General features: G+C 40.4%; 1 protein-coding gene and 1 non-coding gene across 2 annotated transcripts in view; both read left to right on the top strand.

The window, feature by feature from the left end:
• The window catches only part of LOC125237462 (inositol 1,4,5-trisphosphate receptor), a 136,469-nt gene that overhangs the window by 61,106 nt on the left and 59,254 nt on the right, over positions 1-16,109 (top strand). Inside the window, 12 exon segments of the mRNA XM_048144561.1 lie at positions 41-201; positions 1,344-1,509; positions 2,355-2,498; positions 2,991-3,135; positions 8,901-9,057; positions 9,558-9,666; positions 10,622-10,800; positions 11,491-11,646; positions 12,348-12,545; positions 13,884-13,993; positions 14,902-14,981; positions 15,664-15,798. Coding sequence (XP_048000518.1) covers positions 41-201; positions 1,344-1,509; positions 2,355-2,498; positions 2,991-3,135; positions 8,901-9,057; positions 9,558-9,666; positions 10,622-10,800; positions 11,491-11,646; positions 12,348-12,545; positions 13,884-13,993; positions 14,902-14,981; positions 15,664-15,798 — 1,740 coding nt within the window.
• On the top strand, positions 10,952-11,029 carry Trnaa-agc. Its single transcript has one exon. It is a non-coding gene; the product is annotated as a tRNA-Ala (tRNA).

Here is a 16,109-nt window from a genome sequence, read left to right as displayed (position 1 = left end):
ACAAAGCACTATTCTAGATGTTTATCCCGTTCTTCCATAGGTGGGGTGTTCAGTAGTGAAAGAAGACAAAGAAGCTTTCGCACTGATATCAGTATCTCCGAGCGAAGTCCGAGACTTGGACTTCGCAAATGACGCCTGCAAAGTGCTTTCTGCTCTCTCTGGCAAGTTGCAGAACGGAAACATAGAGCACAATGAGAGAAAGTAAGTTTATATTTAGTTCGTGTAGTGAAAGCTTTCGCACTGGTATCAGTGTCTCCAAGCGAAGTTCGGGACTTGGACTTTGCGAATGACGCCTGCAAAGTGCTTTCTGCCCTCCCGGGCAAGCTGCAGAACGGAAACATAGAACATAACCAATTGACGACCGGTCTGGCGTATTTGGTAGTGACCCTGCCTGCTATGCCGCGGTCCCGGGTTCGAATCCCTGTAAGGACTTTTTGTGTGTGTGTGATTTGTGTAATGAGCACAGATATTTTTTCCTGAATAGGCTACTTGCCTCCTAGTCAAATCAGCTTCTTTTTAAGAACTGTCAAAACGAATTTGAACGTCTTGCTTATATGTAATTGAATATGAAATCGAATTGAGTGACGTCAACTCAGGTACTTTATATATTTCTACCTGACTAATTAAATAGAAATTGGGTTTAAAAATAACTTCTATCCATGTTTTTCTTATATTTATTTTTATTTCGTGCATGGTATAAAATATTTTATTTTAAGTACAGTCAAGTTCCCTATTGTTACGTAATGTTCAGAAATAACTGAAGAGTAGCTCCTCAATCGAAGGCTTTCTCTCCAAGGCCACACTCGCTAAGAGCATCGACTGTTGACCGAGTGATCTTGATGTCTTTGACTACGAATGAAGTAGTTTTTCTCAGCTTTTCTTGAAGCCGTTTTTATCTCTAATGGAGACGTTATATGAGTGTAGAGAAGTTGTTTTTTTGTGTGCACAAATTAATATGCATATTAAATATCTCTGTGCTGTACTAGATCAGCGATCATTTACATTAAAACTGACTACTTTGTGATAATTTGTTTGGACTATATGTCAAATTTTTACATATTTATTTGTTAGCCTGTTGTGTCCCACTGCTGGGCAAAGACCTCCCTCTTTCTTCCAATCTTTCGAAAGCTGTCAAGATCGTGGCGCCATCTCGTTCGCGGTCTGGCGTAGTGTAAATGGTTGTGAAACACAAACTTTCAGTAAATCTCCTTTTTTATAATCTTGTTACTTCCTCGTAAATTAATTTTACGACGAAGTGACAAGATTATGAAAAATGAGATTTACTGAAAGTTTGCGTTTGTCAAAAGATTATGTATTTTATTTATAAATTAATTCCATTTCAGAGCACTGACCTGCCTTCTCCAAGACATAGTATACTTCATAGCCGGATTTGAAAACGAACCAAACAAGTCCGAAGCACTCGAACTGATTGTCGAGAACCCGAACAGAGACAGACAAAAACTTCTGCGGGAACAATATATCCTTAGACAACTATTCAGGATACTCCAGGTGCGTAGCTTTTGTATGAATTTGTTTTGATTATTCATAATAACGAACCAAATAAGCTGAGGATTTGAATTTCAATAGAATCTGCTCTATTACATTCTGAGTGAACAATTTATCTTACTCCAGAAATTATTATTATTTAACAATAAACCAAAAAGGCCCAACCCCTGAAATTGCCGAAAGTCCCGAAACACATGTTCAGACAATGACAATACAGTACTTTTTAGGGTTCCGTAGTCAACTAGGAACCCTTATAGTTTTGGCCATGTCTGTCTGTCTGTCCGTCCGTCCGTCCGCGGATAATCTCAGTAACCGTAAGCACTAGAAAGCTGAAATTTGGTACCAATATGTATATCAATCACGCCAACAAAGTGCAAAAATAAAAAATGGAAAAAAATGTTATATTAGGGTACCCCCCCTACATGGAAAGTGGGGGCTGATATTTTTTTTCATTCCAACCCCAACGTGTGATGTATTGTTGGATAGGTATTTAAAAATGAATAAGGGTTTACTAAGATCGTTTTTTGATAATATTCATATTTTCGGAAATAATCGCTCCTAAAGGAAAAAAAAGTGCGTCTCCCCCCTCTAACTTTTGAACCGTATGTTTAAAAAATATGAAAAAAATCACCTAAGTAGAACTTTATAAAGACTTTCTAGGAAAATTGTTTTGAACTTGATAGGTTCAGTAGTTTTTGAGAAAAATACGGAAAACTACTGAACCCTACACTGAGCGTGGCCAGACACGCTCTTGGCCGTTTTTTTTTTAAGTATATGCAAATCAAATGTTTGATGACGGAGAAAACTTGTTGTGGTTTGTTAATATGAAATATTGCTTATTTTTGCAGGGACCATTTCAAGAATCTCCCGAAGGCGAAGCTTTTCTAAAGATAGAAGAGCTTTGCGACGCTCGCTACGCGCCTTATAAATACATCTTCAGGCTCTGCTACAGGATACTGCGGCTCAGTCAACAGGACTACAGAAAAAACCAGGTAAATGTACAAGGAAAATACGCTTGGATGTAGTATGCCCTGAAAAAAAAGAAAATGCACGAACGATTATGAACCTTTCTTCATATTATATCTAAATATATTCACATGCGAAGAAGTTGCTGTCGGCCAGGTGCGTACTTTGTCTTGTGACTTTTATTTTCAATGAATCATCAATGATTTGTAATGCCTTATTTTATGGCAGTAAGATTAAAAGAGCTAGATCTTATTTGAACAAGCACCATCAAAAAAGCTTATTTTAATACATTTTGAAGCTGATATAGTAATTTAAAATTAAAAAAAAACTTGTAAATTTTACTAAAACTTTCAAAACTAAGAGTATAATGAAGAGCCTATTACTGCCAACAAACGTTCTACAGTTTGGCGGAAACGTTCTGCAGTTTAAATTTTCCTGAATAAATAATTTTATGAATTTATTAAATAAGTATTTTTTTATAAAATGGTAATTTGACATTGTTTAAACGCCTTTTACAGGAATACATAGCGAAGCACTTCGGGTTCATGCAGAAGCAGATTGGCTACGACATCCTAGCCGAGGATACCATCACTGCATTGTTGCATAACAACCGGAAATTACTCGAAAAACATATCACGGCTTCGGAGATCGAGACCTTTGTGGGTGAGTTACGATGTACTGTTTTTAACCCCCGACGCAAAAACGACGGGGTGTTATAAATAAATAATAAATAAAATGCATTTATTTCAAGCACAATTGCTCATAGAGTACAGATTTAAAATAATAATAATTCCTAATATAATAATTAACCTATTTCTAACATAACTAACAACTATTTATCTACAAATCTAGCCTATTCCAGTTTTTACATGCCTGTCGCAGCAGTGCTTTATATAGGGACAGTCCAGTCTGGCCGCGATCATCGCCAGGACGGCGTTGGAGCTGCTCCGCACCCGCTGTACCATAGATGCTGCGCGCACGCGCATGGTGGCATGAAAGCATGGCGTGCGAGCCTCCGCAAACATGCCCGACGCACTGCAGTAGCGAGGCAGCCCCATCACCGCCCTGAAGGCGTTGTTATATTGGACGCGGAGTGCGTTGTACGCTTTCTGCGTGTAGTTAGCCCACAGGTTACAAGTGTACAGCGACGTGCAGTATGCTTTGAATAAAGTTAACTTTACGCCGCTAGAGCACCGCGCGAACCTGCGAGCCAACATGTTCGCCCTCACACACAACGCCCTCCGCTCCCGCTCCATGTCTTCATCATCTTTGAGATCTGCCGTAACTACGTGCCCAAGATACTTAAAACTATATACACGCTCCAAACGAGTCCCGCCAAGCAGAACAGGTGGTATATTGGACAGTTTGTTATTGCCGGTCTCAAATACCATGAATTTACTTTTATTCACGTTATATTTCAACCCATGACTGAAAGCGTACTCCTCACATGTTCGTAACAGCCGCCTGAGACCGCAAACTGACGCGCTCAGCAGGACCATGTCGTCGGCGTAGCTTAAATTATTTACGCACACTCCGTCCACCTGACAACCGGCATGCTGCCTGCTGAGCGCCTCAATCAGCCCGTTCATGTACAGGTTGAACAATGCGGGAGAGGTTAAGCCCCCTGCCTCACCCCGCACTCCAAACCATACTCTTCAGACAATACCCCCGCCCATCTAACATTGTTGATCTGATGTCCATACCAGTACTGCAGGATGCTAATCAATTCCCTGGGTAATTTAATTGATTTAAGCTTTTCCCACAGCACTTCGTAGGACACCAGATCAAAAGCCTTCGACAGATCGAGGAAGCAAGCAAAAACCGGGGTGTCACGATCTGTATAATATCTGACGGTATGCTTAAGACACAGTATAGCACTTTCTGTGGACAGGCCAGGCCGAAACCCAAACTGGTTGTCGTGCAAGTGTAGGTATTTGTCCAACTGTGTATTAAGCATAGCGTCAAATACCTTTGCTATGATCGTAGCAAGAGAAATGGGCCTGTAGTTACTTTTATCAGCTAAATCGCCAGTTTTGTTCTTCACTACAGGCACCACTATCGTCTTCAGCATGTCCATAGGCATATATGAGTGGCTCATGCACAGATTATAAAACATAGCCAGTATTCTATTTATATGTGGGCCGGCATGGTGCAGGTGCTCGATGCTCAGGCCGTCATGGCCTGGGGATTTACCTCTCGAGATGGATTTAATCGCGATCGCCACATTCTTAGCCGTAAATAAAGTTCCTAACGTTTCATCCTCGGTCTGCTCATCGAGTATCACCTGCCCACTAGGACCCAGCTGAGATTGTACTAGAAAGTGGTTCTTAAAAATATTTGCTATGCCTTTCGGATCACTCACACCCCCGATACTCACCGGTATGCCAGGTCGCACGTTTACTTTTTTCGTACTACGCCAAAATCCCCGAAAGTTGCCACTGGCATGTTGTTCCGCCAGAGCATCCATTTTCAATTGCTCTTCGTGAGTTTGGCACCACCTTAAACGTGACTTGAATAGCTTGCGACTTGCACGCATTTCGTCAAACACCAAACCTATCCTCGGCTTTCCACATGCCACCCAGTCTATGAACTTTGACCTGGCCTCCCGGTGAGCATCCGCGACGTGTGCATTCCATCCTACCACTCGCCGCCCCTTGCCACCCCGACCCCCGCCCTTTCTTTCACATACCGCTGCCTCAGACAAAGCTGTCACAATACAATCATACACATCATCAAGAATACGCCTATGAGCCAGATTATTACAATAGCTATCAGCACATTTAGAAAAGTTGCTATCAAAATCAATATCTCTTAACCTAATATGAACCTCCTTGCCATAAAGAGCTATTTGCTCCTCTGACCTTTCACCCCAAACCACCTTATTGCTTGAAAATATTCTACTAGATTGTTTAGGTATTATAAGTTGCAAATCGCACTCCATGACAAGTGGGAAATGATCAGACCAATAACAATCATATTGCACATATACATTGCGCACAGAATACACCGCTGCCTGGGTAAGGATACCGTGATCGAGCCAACTAGTCGTGCCGTGCGCGTCACTAACAAAGGTATAAGTTTTAGAATTTAAGCCTAATATATCTACATCGACACACGACCACTGTTGTTCCTGACAAAAATTTATTAATTCATTAAAAAATAACTCTCCGGGGGTAGCATTAAAATCGCCTAATATATATACAGATTCTATTCCATAGTCATCTATAATAGCACTTACCGTACCCAGGCAGTCCGTGAATTCCGGCAGATTCACAGACGAGTTAGTAGGCATGTATATACTCATAACAATTATAGGATGACCGTTAACCGCCACTTTAATCGCACACACTCTATTGCTTTTACACTCGATCACAGATACGTCCGGGAACACCTCATTTCTCCATAGGAGACCAACACCACCGTAAGGTCTTCCTGTTAAGATTCCGGTTGCCGTGTCCACTGCTGACTTCCCCGTATATCCAAAAGAGTCGTTTATGGTACCGAGAAACGGGAGGTCTTCCGGAAGCAGCCACAATTCTTGCAAGGCAACTAAGTCACATTTTCGGCATAATTCCCTGACACCATCTATGGAGCGTTTTACCGACTTACAATTAAAACTTGCGAATTTACAAAGTCGGTTATTTTTCATTAAATATTTATTTGATCTTTTACGTCAGAGGTACCTCTGTTCGAATATTCGTACTTATCGTTTATAAAACGTCTGAAAATTATATTTTCAGGCCAAAGCTTTTCGTCCAAATACATTTTCAGTTTATTTTCCGACACGTACAACTTATATGCTTTGTAATCACACTGTTTTTTAATGTATATTTCTCGCAAGGATACTTTTTCTTTCGTTTGCCTGCAAATGTATTGAATTATGTCTTGCTGCGTGGTACCCTTATGCACATTCGTAATCAGAACAGGAATTTTTCTTTCCGCTGCTTTAAAATTACATAGCGGGTCTCGAGCCACACCATATTTGCCCTGAAAACGATATTTCAATGGTTTACGACGTTTACCCGCCAATTGCCATCCCTCATTCTCGTCATTTTCCTGCTCACTTGTCGCTTGCTGAGTTTTATTTATATTGATAATTGAACATATCTCCGCATTCGATTTCACTGCAATATTCGAGTTGTTTACGTGAGATAACAGCTGTTTATGACGTTCGGCCGGCCTCGCTGTGTCAGAGTGTTCGGGTGCGCCGCTCGGTTCGACCGACGTATGACTCGCCGTCGGCGCGGCAAACTCGACCTTATCGACGAGCGACCGTTGGTGCATCGCTGAGTCATGCGTAGGTTTATGCATACCCACTCGCAAGGCAGTTTGACAAACGTTTTCTGTCCCCGTGGCTTGATCACACTCTTCAATCTTATCATGGCTATCTTTTAGGGTCGAATTACATATAATACCCATAGGTCCGCTATCATGAGTGTCTAGAGTCCAGGCACCTCGTTTCATATTCACGTTATATATCGGCGTAGGCGGTAAACAACCCTGTTGGGCTGCTAGAAACTCAGTTTTAAGCACCTTAAGTTGCTCATGGGTGGCATATGTTGCTTTGATTTCATCTAGTTCGCCCTGTAACCGAAGTATGTCCTTCAGCAACTTAGTACAGTCCAGGCTGTTAAAAAGAATAGGCGGCAAGCGTTCTAATTGCCGCGCCACAAATACAGGGATAACGTCAGGTTCGGTTGATTTAAATACGTTTATTATATCGATTAAATCCCTTTCTTCCTTGCCTTTACTTTTTCTCGTAATCTTACGTGCATCCGTCGGAATGGAATCGAACAATAAAGACTTAGATTGTTTAATTTCATCACCACTAAATGCCGACTTTAATATTCGCACTAGTGTAATCGTATCCACTAACGACACCTTATTTTGTACGTAAGCCAATAGCTCGTTTATCACAATACGACACGAATTGCATTGTAACACTCGCACGTCCGCCATTTCCGCAACGATTGTACGCGACCACCTGTGAGCGATGCGCGCGCGCGACTGACAGACTGACTTATAAGTTTGACGTGTCTGCCTGTCTGTGGCATCGTAGCTTTCGAACGGATGTGTGATGTATTGTCTGTGCCAGCCTGGATTGTTGTATAATCTGTGGTACGGTTCGATGTATTTCCTAGTTGCTTAATTATTCAGTAATAAATTTTAATTAATTGCGTATCATTCAAGACACGATAGGATGAACCGATTTAGATATCTGTTTTTTTGTTTGAAAACTGAATTAGTTGGGAAATATCACCAAAAATGAGTAAGCGATGAGTTATCGACGATAGAAGCGAACAAAAGATAATCGCTCCCGTGTAAATAAACGAGAGAGCGAGCTAGTTTGTATATAGTTCATCGCTCGGCGACGAAATACACCGTGTTTTTTTGTTTCCCGTTAAATTCGACATGTCGTTAGGTTCGTTATACCACCACCACCACCACCATATATATCACTTTTAGTTAAATTCGCAAAAAAGTTTTTTTCATCGTTTTCATACATAATAAATGAATTTATTAGTGTGAGAGACCCTTGAAAATAACATTCAAGTTAGTGTCAAGTGATTGACGGCACGTGTCAAAACAAATAACACTGGGAAGTTAATTATTTTTATTTTTTTAATAACTCGATAACCGGTGGAGTTAAGACGCTAGTTTCTTAGAGAAATTAATTGTAAGGTGCATGAGGGTAATTCCGAAAGTCGTATAAAAACCACCATTATTTCCATTAAATCAAGATTCCCCTTTCGAAATTACCCGAACATTTCTGTGATTCGGAATTACCCTAATTCACCTTATTTGATATAAAGATTCAATAACAACAGGGTGTATAACTCGCTCGCGCTATCATGGCGTCTCTTTTATTTACACGGGAGCGACTATCTTTTGTCCGTTTCTATCGCGGATAGCTCATCGCTTACTCGCTTTTAGTGATTCCAGTGACAGCGTGGAAAATGTCTAATGTCAGACGAGCCTACTCCGAGGCAGCGCTCGAGTTCGCCTCGGTAGATCGACCTGCCTCGGCCGAGCCACTGCTACGATAAACGTTTGCCTCCCTGGCCCTACGTTCCTCGCTCTGAGTGGAGTAATTGACTTTTCATCACACCCACACTTTAAATGTACTATTGCACGCAGGCGGAGCGTGAGTTATAGAAAAATCGTTCTCCCAAGGGAATAATGAAATTTCTTGTACCTTACTTAACTTTTTTACATCTATTTACATATTTTTTACATTGCGAGTGTGATGAAAAACATTGTGTGTAACTCGGGGAGTATGAATATTACTAACGAGAGTAAGTTAAATCGCGACGGCTTGCACCTTCCTTGTTGTACAATGTACTATTGTTTAAAACAGTAAAACAGTTGTTTCGTTCACATAGGAACTAGTCAAATCAATTGTTGACAAAAGTCGTTGTATTTTTCAGGACTCGTCCGCAAGAATATGAAGACGTGGCAGTCTCGATTCCTCGACTACTTAAGTGATCTTTGCATCTCGAACAAGAAAGCCATCGCCGTTACTCAAGAGCTTATCTGCAAGAGCGTACTCTGCGCTAACAACTCCGACATACTCATCGAGACAAGGTTTGACAATACAACGTCATGCCTGTATCCTATAGAGGGGTAGGCAGGGCACGTGAAACTAAATTTTCAATGCCGCTCTTGGAAAATAATAGGTTAAAAGAAAACGAAACTGTGACCTTGCAGTGACAGGTTGCCAGCCTCCCGCCTGCGCCACAATTTAACCCATATCCCATAGTCGACTTCTACGACACCCACGGGAAGAAAGGGGGTGGCGGAAATTCTGAACCTGTTACCACACGGTATCTTACCTGTCACCACAAAGTCATCGAGACATACCCTCTTCCAACTCCACATGTAACATGTATGTTGACATTGACTGTTACATTAAATAAATGTTATACTCTGTCAACCAAATCTGTCAATAAATAAGAACAAAGAAAACTATATGCATCCTTTTCTTTAGGGTGCCAGAGAAAAGGATACCTATAGTTTTCTTAGTTCTTATTTACTGACAGACTTGTTTGACAGAATATAGTAATAAAGTATTCCTTTTGTTTCAGGGTTGTCTCAACAAAATACGAGAAGAGCAGCGGCTCTCCTAAGACCAACGAGGAAACGAAACAATACACCGTCGAGGATGAAGTCATATTGCTGTGGAACAACAAAAAGGTACGTAAAGTCCCACAAACTAGTATATTACGTAACAAGTGCGGAAAAGAGGGAATTCGAAACGAGAGCCGAAAAATTAAAACACTACCGAGGTGAGTGTTCTAAATCTATGCGTAATTTCAGTACAGATGGCCCTCTGAAGTTTCGAGCTGACAAGAAATGAACCAAAAATCACCATCTGTACAGAAATAGTACATTACTACAGAGGCCGGGACAAAGGGGGTTGCCGGCCGAAGACATATAGACGGATAGGTCTGAGGCGGGCAACCCCATTTCCCGCCGAGGTATGTATAGTGCTTTTCTCAAACATGGTATGAAATAAATAAAGTCTACTGAAAATAGTAACTTTGGATGGCTGTATCTCCTAAACGGTGCGTCGTAGCGCAAAAATAATCGAATTTTCGTTCCCCTTTGATATCCCGTATACGCTTATAAAAAAACAAAAAGTTAAAAAAAAAAAAAAAAAAAAACGAAAAAATTTTTTTTTGTATGAAAACGCACCCAAAATCAAATATTGTCTAGGGCCCGTACCAGTTGCAGTCGGCACGTCTATAAAGCCCCTTATAGTTTTTTTTTAATTGGCTAAATGCCTGGATGTTATGTCACAATTATCTGTGTTTGGAAATTAAAAAAGAAGACTTTGCCGGCCTTGGCCTGCAAGGTTTGTATGAAATTCCATTATCTATCAATCGTCCTAGCCGCACCTGCAACGTCATACTTCGCTGCCAATTATAAGGCACATAACATCAATATTTCATACCATGTTTGAGAAAAATACCTTAAAATAGCCGCAGAGAAATAGAATATTAAGGGATAAAATTATTCGATATAGATTTATGCATTACGTGTCGCTGTCGTCTCGCTTTCCAAATGAGACTACTATAGAGATATATTTGGAATTACCAAATAGGCCAAACTCTTTTAAGCTATTACATTCAGGATTGTTGATGCACAGAATTCCCGCCTACTGACGGAGCTAGCGGCCGAAGCCCGCGAAGACCCGACAGGCACGTCGGCCGCCATCTTGGATTACTACCGCCACCAGCTCGACCTGTTCTCCAACATGTGTCTCAACAGACAGTACCTGGCCCTCAACACGCTGTCCCCGCAGCTCAACATACAGCTCATACTCAAGTAAGTGGTGTAGGCACTAGTTTAACTATAATCTATCTAATGTCTAACTATATAATCTGTTTAACTATATAATCTGTAAATAAAATACATTCGCCACCATAAGGCTTATAAGAATTGAGAAGGCATAGATAAATTCGCACACATCCAGCAGGCCTCCGTGGCTCAGTTGGTGAGAGCGGCTGGACCAGCAATCTATAGTAGGACGCAGGTTCAAATTCTGCCGGAGGTGTGAATTTTCCCATTTTTCCTTTAAAAAATATAAAATTAAAAAAAATAATATAAAATCTCGTTGACATTGTAAATATTTCATTGTTTTGTTCATGACAATATTTCTTTTGCTGATATTTAAAAATTATATATGGGTATGTTAAGATGGTTCGGGCATGTAGAGGATGGATGAGAGGAGATTAACGAAGGAAGTGTATGAAAAATGAGTGGAAGGGTCAGTTGGAGGTGGAAGACCTAGGCGAACTTTTCTCGACCAAATCGGGGAAATATTGCAAAAAGGCCGGTCAGAAGTACTCTAAAGCGCATGTATGAGGAACTTTATGAAAGTGCATGAAGCGAAAGTGGTTTGTCGGGATCGTAGCAAATGGAAATCCATGATCTCTGCCTACCCCTCTGGGAAACAGGCGTAAGTGTATGTATTTTTCTATGTGCATCAAAATTATATTGAATTTTTTCTTTTAGGTGTATGTCAAACAACCTGCTGTCACATGAACTGCGGGCGTCCTTCTGCCGTCTAATGCTGCATTTACACGTCGATCGCGACCCTCAAGAGCCTGTCACGCCTGTCAAATACGCTCGTCTATGGACTGAAGTGCCTGACCACATACATATCAAAGAGTAAGTAACCGTTAACAGATATATAACACTATGCATAACTTAACACATAATATATTGAAAATGAAATGAAAAAAAAAAATGAAATGAAAATAAATGAAAATGAAAAATGCTTTATTTAGGTATCAAAATGTCAGCTTGTTACATGAGATGTATGCTATTGCTAAAAGTACATATGAATAATAGAGATAATTAATGTAAATATATGTAGCCTTGGAATAGTGTCCTGGCCCTAAACTAGGTTAACCTGTCATGTAGGGATATTGTGTCTGACGTAGCGTCCATACGACGTAAGACGTAATAAATATGTTGCCAGCTGCGACTTGCAAAAAATTTCCACTTTTTTTATTCTAAGCCTAGTGGCATCGATTGCAGACGTTTCTGCTAATCAAAAGTTAAAAATTTAGCATGGTTAGCGCATCGTAACTGGTTAATTTCCAATATGACTTGGAACTCCGGTTGCCTTTTAAGAAGTTTAATACCAAATAATATAAACCCATCTCACCTCAGGTCTCGTTGACCTTGTGGTGGAAAATTTCGCTGGCTTGGTTGAAGTCTTAGTTGGCACTATTGGCAGAGCGCTGTAGTATCGATCCAGAGTCCAGGAGTTCAGGTCTCAACCAAAGCAGACATTTTCCACTTTTAAATTTATTCTAAGCCTAAAAAAAGAGTAAAAAAATCTACAATAAATACTTTTTTTGCAGTTACCAATGCGTGAAAGGAGGCCCCGACGCCAACCGCGAGAAGGTCAAACAGCAGTTCGCTTCCACCATCGGCTTCGTAGAGAACTACCTCTGCAACGTCGTCACGAGGACGTGGTACTTCAGCGACCATGACCAGAATAAGTTGACGTTTGAAGTGGTCAAACTGGCGAGAGAGCTTATCTACTTCGGTTTCTACAGGTACTTACAACTTACTTACGTGGCTGGCACGATAATCCATAACCTAAACACAAAATTAAATTTTTGAAGAAACCCCCGAAATAGTGGACCGATTTTCATGAAACATGTCTAATAACACTCCCGACTAACGGAAGCTACGATGCCACAGGCAGACAGACACGTCAAACTTATAACACCCCGTCGTTTTTGCGTCGGGGGTTAAAAATGAATTTTGGCCTCCAACACAAGAGCACGCCATTTTGCTTGGTCTTGAGCGGTACCGCGCCAGCTTTCGCCGACGCAACGATATTTCGGTTTCTACAGTTACGTGTCATAATAAATGTCAAATATAGTTAGAAGTACCTCTGCAACGTTGTCACGAGAACGTGGTACTTTAGCGACCATGACCAGAATAAGTTGACGTTTGAAGTGGTCAAACTAGCTAGGGAGCTGATATACTTCGGTTTCTACAGGTATGTGTTACAGATAGTTCATAAGTAACATTATTTGAGAACTACTCTAACTACGAGTACACTCAAGTTGTCATTAAATATGCAAATAAATTTCCGTCCACTTGTTGCTATCCTATAAAACGTTAGATTATATTGAGCTGACACTTTATCACGTTGCCTTGTCGCGCGCGAGTGCATACTCGAGCTGGTCTGATATAGGTAGTATAGAAGGCTGGTGGTGGCTATAGAATCTCTGTGAAGAAGCAATGCTAATACGCTACCCTATTTAAATCCTGATCATACATACATGGCTACGCGCCACGCTGCGGAATTGCATTAGAACTATTTTGAATTATCTTCATACTATGTATACTAAACTGTCTGTATGAAACCGTATGAAATAACCTTGCACACTTGTGGATGAAATGCTATTTTTCCATCTGCTTTTGAAGAACAAAGGGGGTCTTCACCAGTTGGTGTGGTGAAAAAACATAATAACTGAATAATAACAATTCATTGTATTTTCATAAAACAATGATTACCTAAATAATTTTAAATATGTTCAATAACTTTGTATAGGCACTTAGTACAAAAGATCATTGAAGCATGTTATGTATAATTATTATAGTTGAAACTTATCTATAAACTTGTAAAAAAATTCACAACTCTCTCATTGCATGATGTTGCTTGTTGCTACCAATGTATTTACAACAATAGTATAAGCTGTATGTTCTCATTTAAGTGAATATGTATTGTATTCTTATGGGAATAAATAATTTGAAACAGAAACTGTCACATACATTAGAATAACAACACCCTCTTGACAATAGTGATATGTCTGGTGAGGCTTTACATTTCACAGATAACTTTTCCATAAGAATATACTAAAATAACATATTTATTGCAGCTTCAGCAATCTCCTTCGGTTGACGAAGACGCTGCTCAGTATTCTGGACAGTGTGACGTCTGCTATGGACTTATTGAATGAGACCAACGCCTTATCAGGAGAAGTCGAGTGTAAGTTGTACTGTCTGTGTATAAATCTATCTGTCTATCTATCTATAGCAGCCTTTAAAGCGCCCGTCTTCGGACATAGGCCTCCTCTCCATTCCTCCACGCTTGTCGGTGCATTGCCATTAACATTAATGTTAATTATGTTCTGTATATAAATAATGATGCATTTTCAATGATATTTTCACATTTTAATACAATTCTACTGTAATTGCATGCAGCACAGGAAAAGGAAATTAAGAAGCGTAAGTATTTTATAATAGAATGAATGTACAAAGGATGATGAAAGTCTTGACAAAACCAAAATCATTCAGGTTCCTCCTTGTGTTACCCCGGAATTTGCCACGGCTCATGGGAGCCTGGGATCCGCTTTGACAACTAATCCCATGATTTGGCGTAGGAACTAGTTTTTACGAAAACGACTGCTATCTGACCTTGCAAACCGAAGGGTAATTAGGCCTTATAGGGATAAGTCAGGTTTCCTCACGATGTTTTCCTTCACCGAAAAGCGACTGGCAAATATCAAATGACATTTCGCACATAAGTTCAGAAAACATTTCAGTTTATAAAATTTAGAAGCTGAAATAGATATCATACACGAAAAAACTACAAGACCCGGGAATCGAAGCTTACGTGGTTGACGTCCTTACCACTAGACCGGGCGGGCGAGTGGTCTAGTTAGTGGTAAGGACGTTAGTTCATTGTATTTTTATTTTAAACAGAGTAGGTATATTAGCGATAAGACCGCCTGTTGCTACCTATGTTTAATGTCTGCTATTTGTAATCTGTTATCCTTGTGGTGCAATAAAGAATATTTACTTACTTACTTATATTACTTTCTTTGCTCCAAGTTTTGCATTATGTTCATATTTGTGAAAATCAGTTTGTTATAATCTTAAAATTGTTTTCAACAGCTGAAGGTGGAGTGCTCCGCAGCATCGGTGATATGGGCGCTGTCATGACGTCAATAACACTGGGCTCGGTCACTAGAAATGTAACGTACCCTTCTTCAACTTTTGTATTTTTGTAATTAATCATTTGCGATGTGAAAACAAAATTAGGTAATATTACCTGAACATGTCATTCCAGAATAAATGTTTCAAATGCTGACAATACGAATACGGGGTGTATTTTGATAGTGGGTAGTAAAGGCAGCTACCATATCCCGTGCTGCCACTCAAAAATGGTCTTAGAAGACCTCTCTTAGATTTTTAATTTATGAAAATTGGCGTTTAGAGATTTAAAAAAAAAACAGGTGCGAGAAAAAGGCAATCTTTCACAAACATTTTTTTGACGCCAATCGATCTATTAAGGATCGAAAGCTTACATTATTTATACAAATTGTATGGGAAAAATATTTACGATTTGTGGAATTTCTAGCCAACATTTTTTTTGGTTTTATACAAATTTTTGATCCTCGATAGGAATGGGATCGCTCGGCATCAAAAAAAAAGTTTGTGAAAATTACCTTTTTCTCGCACCCTGTGTTTTTTTTCAAAATTTGTAAACGGCAATCTTTATCCATTCGAAATAGATGGAAGGTCGCCTGAGACCGTTTTAGCGTAGCAGCACGGGATCCGGGCAGAAAAATCGAAGGGAGGTCTTCTAAGAGCATTTTTGAGTGGCAGCCCGGGATCCGGTAGCTGCCCTCAGTGACCCGCTATTGTTGACAACAGGCGGGCGGCGCGGGGGCGGGGGTGGGTGCGGGGGTGGGAGCGGGCGCGGGGGCGCCGAGGAGCGCCAGCGCCGCGCTGGCCCGCGAGCACCCGCTCGTCATGGACACTAAGCTCAAGATCATCGAGATCCTGCAGGTACCATATCGTCCACACTCATTCACCCCTCGTATGCTTAAACACGGATCCGTGTTTGGGAATTTTAATCGATCGTTTTAAATGTCAAGGTCACCATTTCAATGATCAAAATTGACAGGGCATACGAGGGGTTAATCACATGTGCCTGCCGTGTTGCCATATACTAGTATGGGAGAGGTTCCATTGATGAGACAATTTTATTTAGTAATGTTTTCCATGTTATGAATAAATCTTAAAAATAAAACAAATTTTGGTTTATTATTAAACTATAAGGTACAGCGGGACAAATGTGACTGAAGGGCAATTTTCAA

Source organism: Leguminivora glycinivorella, chromosome 21, assembly GCF_023078275.1.
Source record: "Leguminivora glycinivorella isolate SPB_JAAS2020 chromosome 21, LegGlyc_1.1, whole genome shotgun sequence".
NCBI classification, from domain to species: Eukaryota; Metazoa; Arthropoda; class Insecta; order Lepidoptera; family Tortricidae; genus Leguminivora; species Leguminivora glycinivorella.
This window is presented reverse-complemented; position numbering and strand designations above follow the sequence as displayed.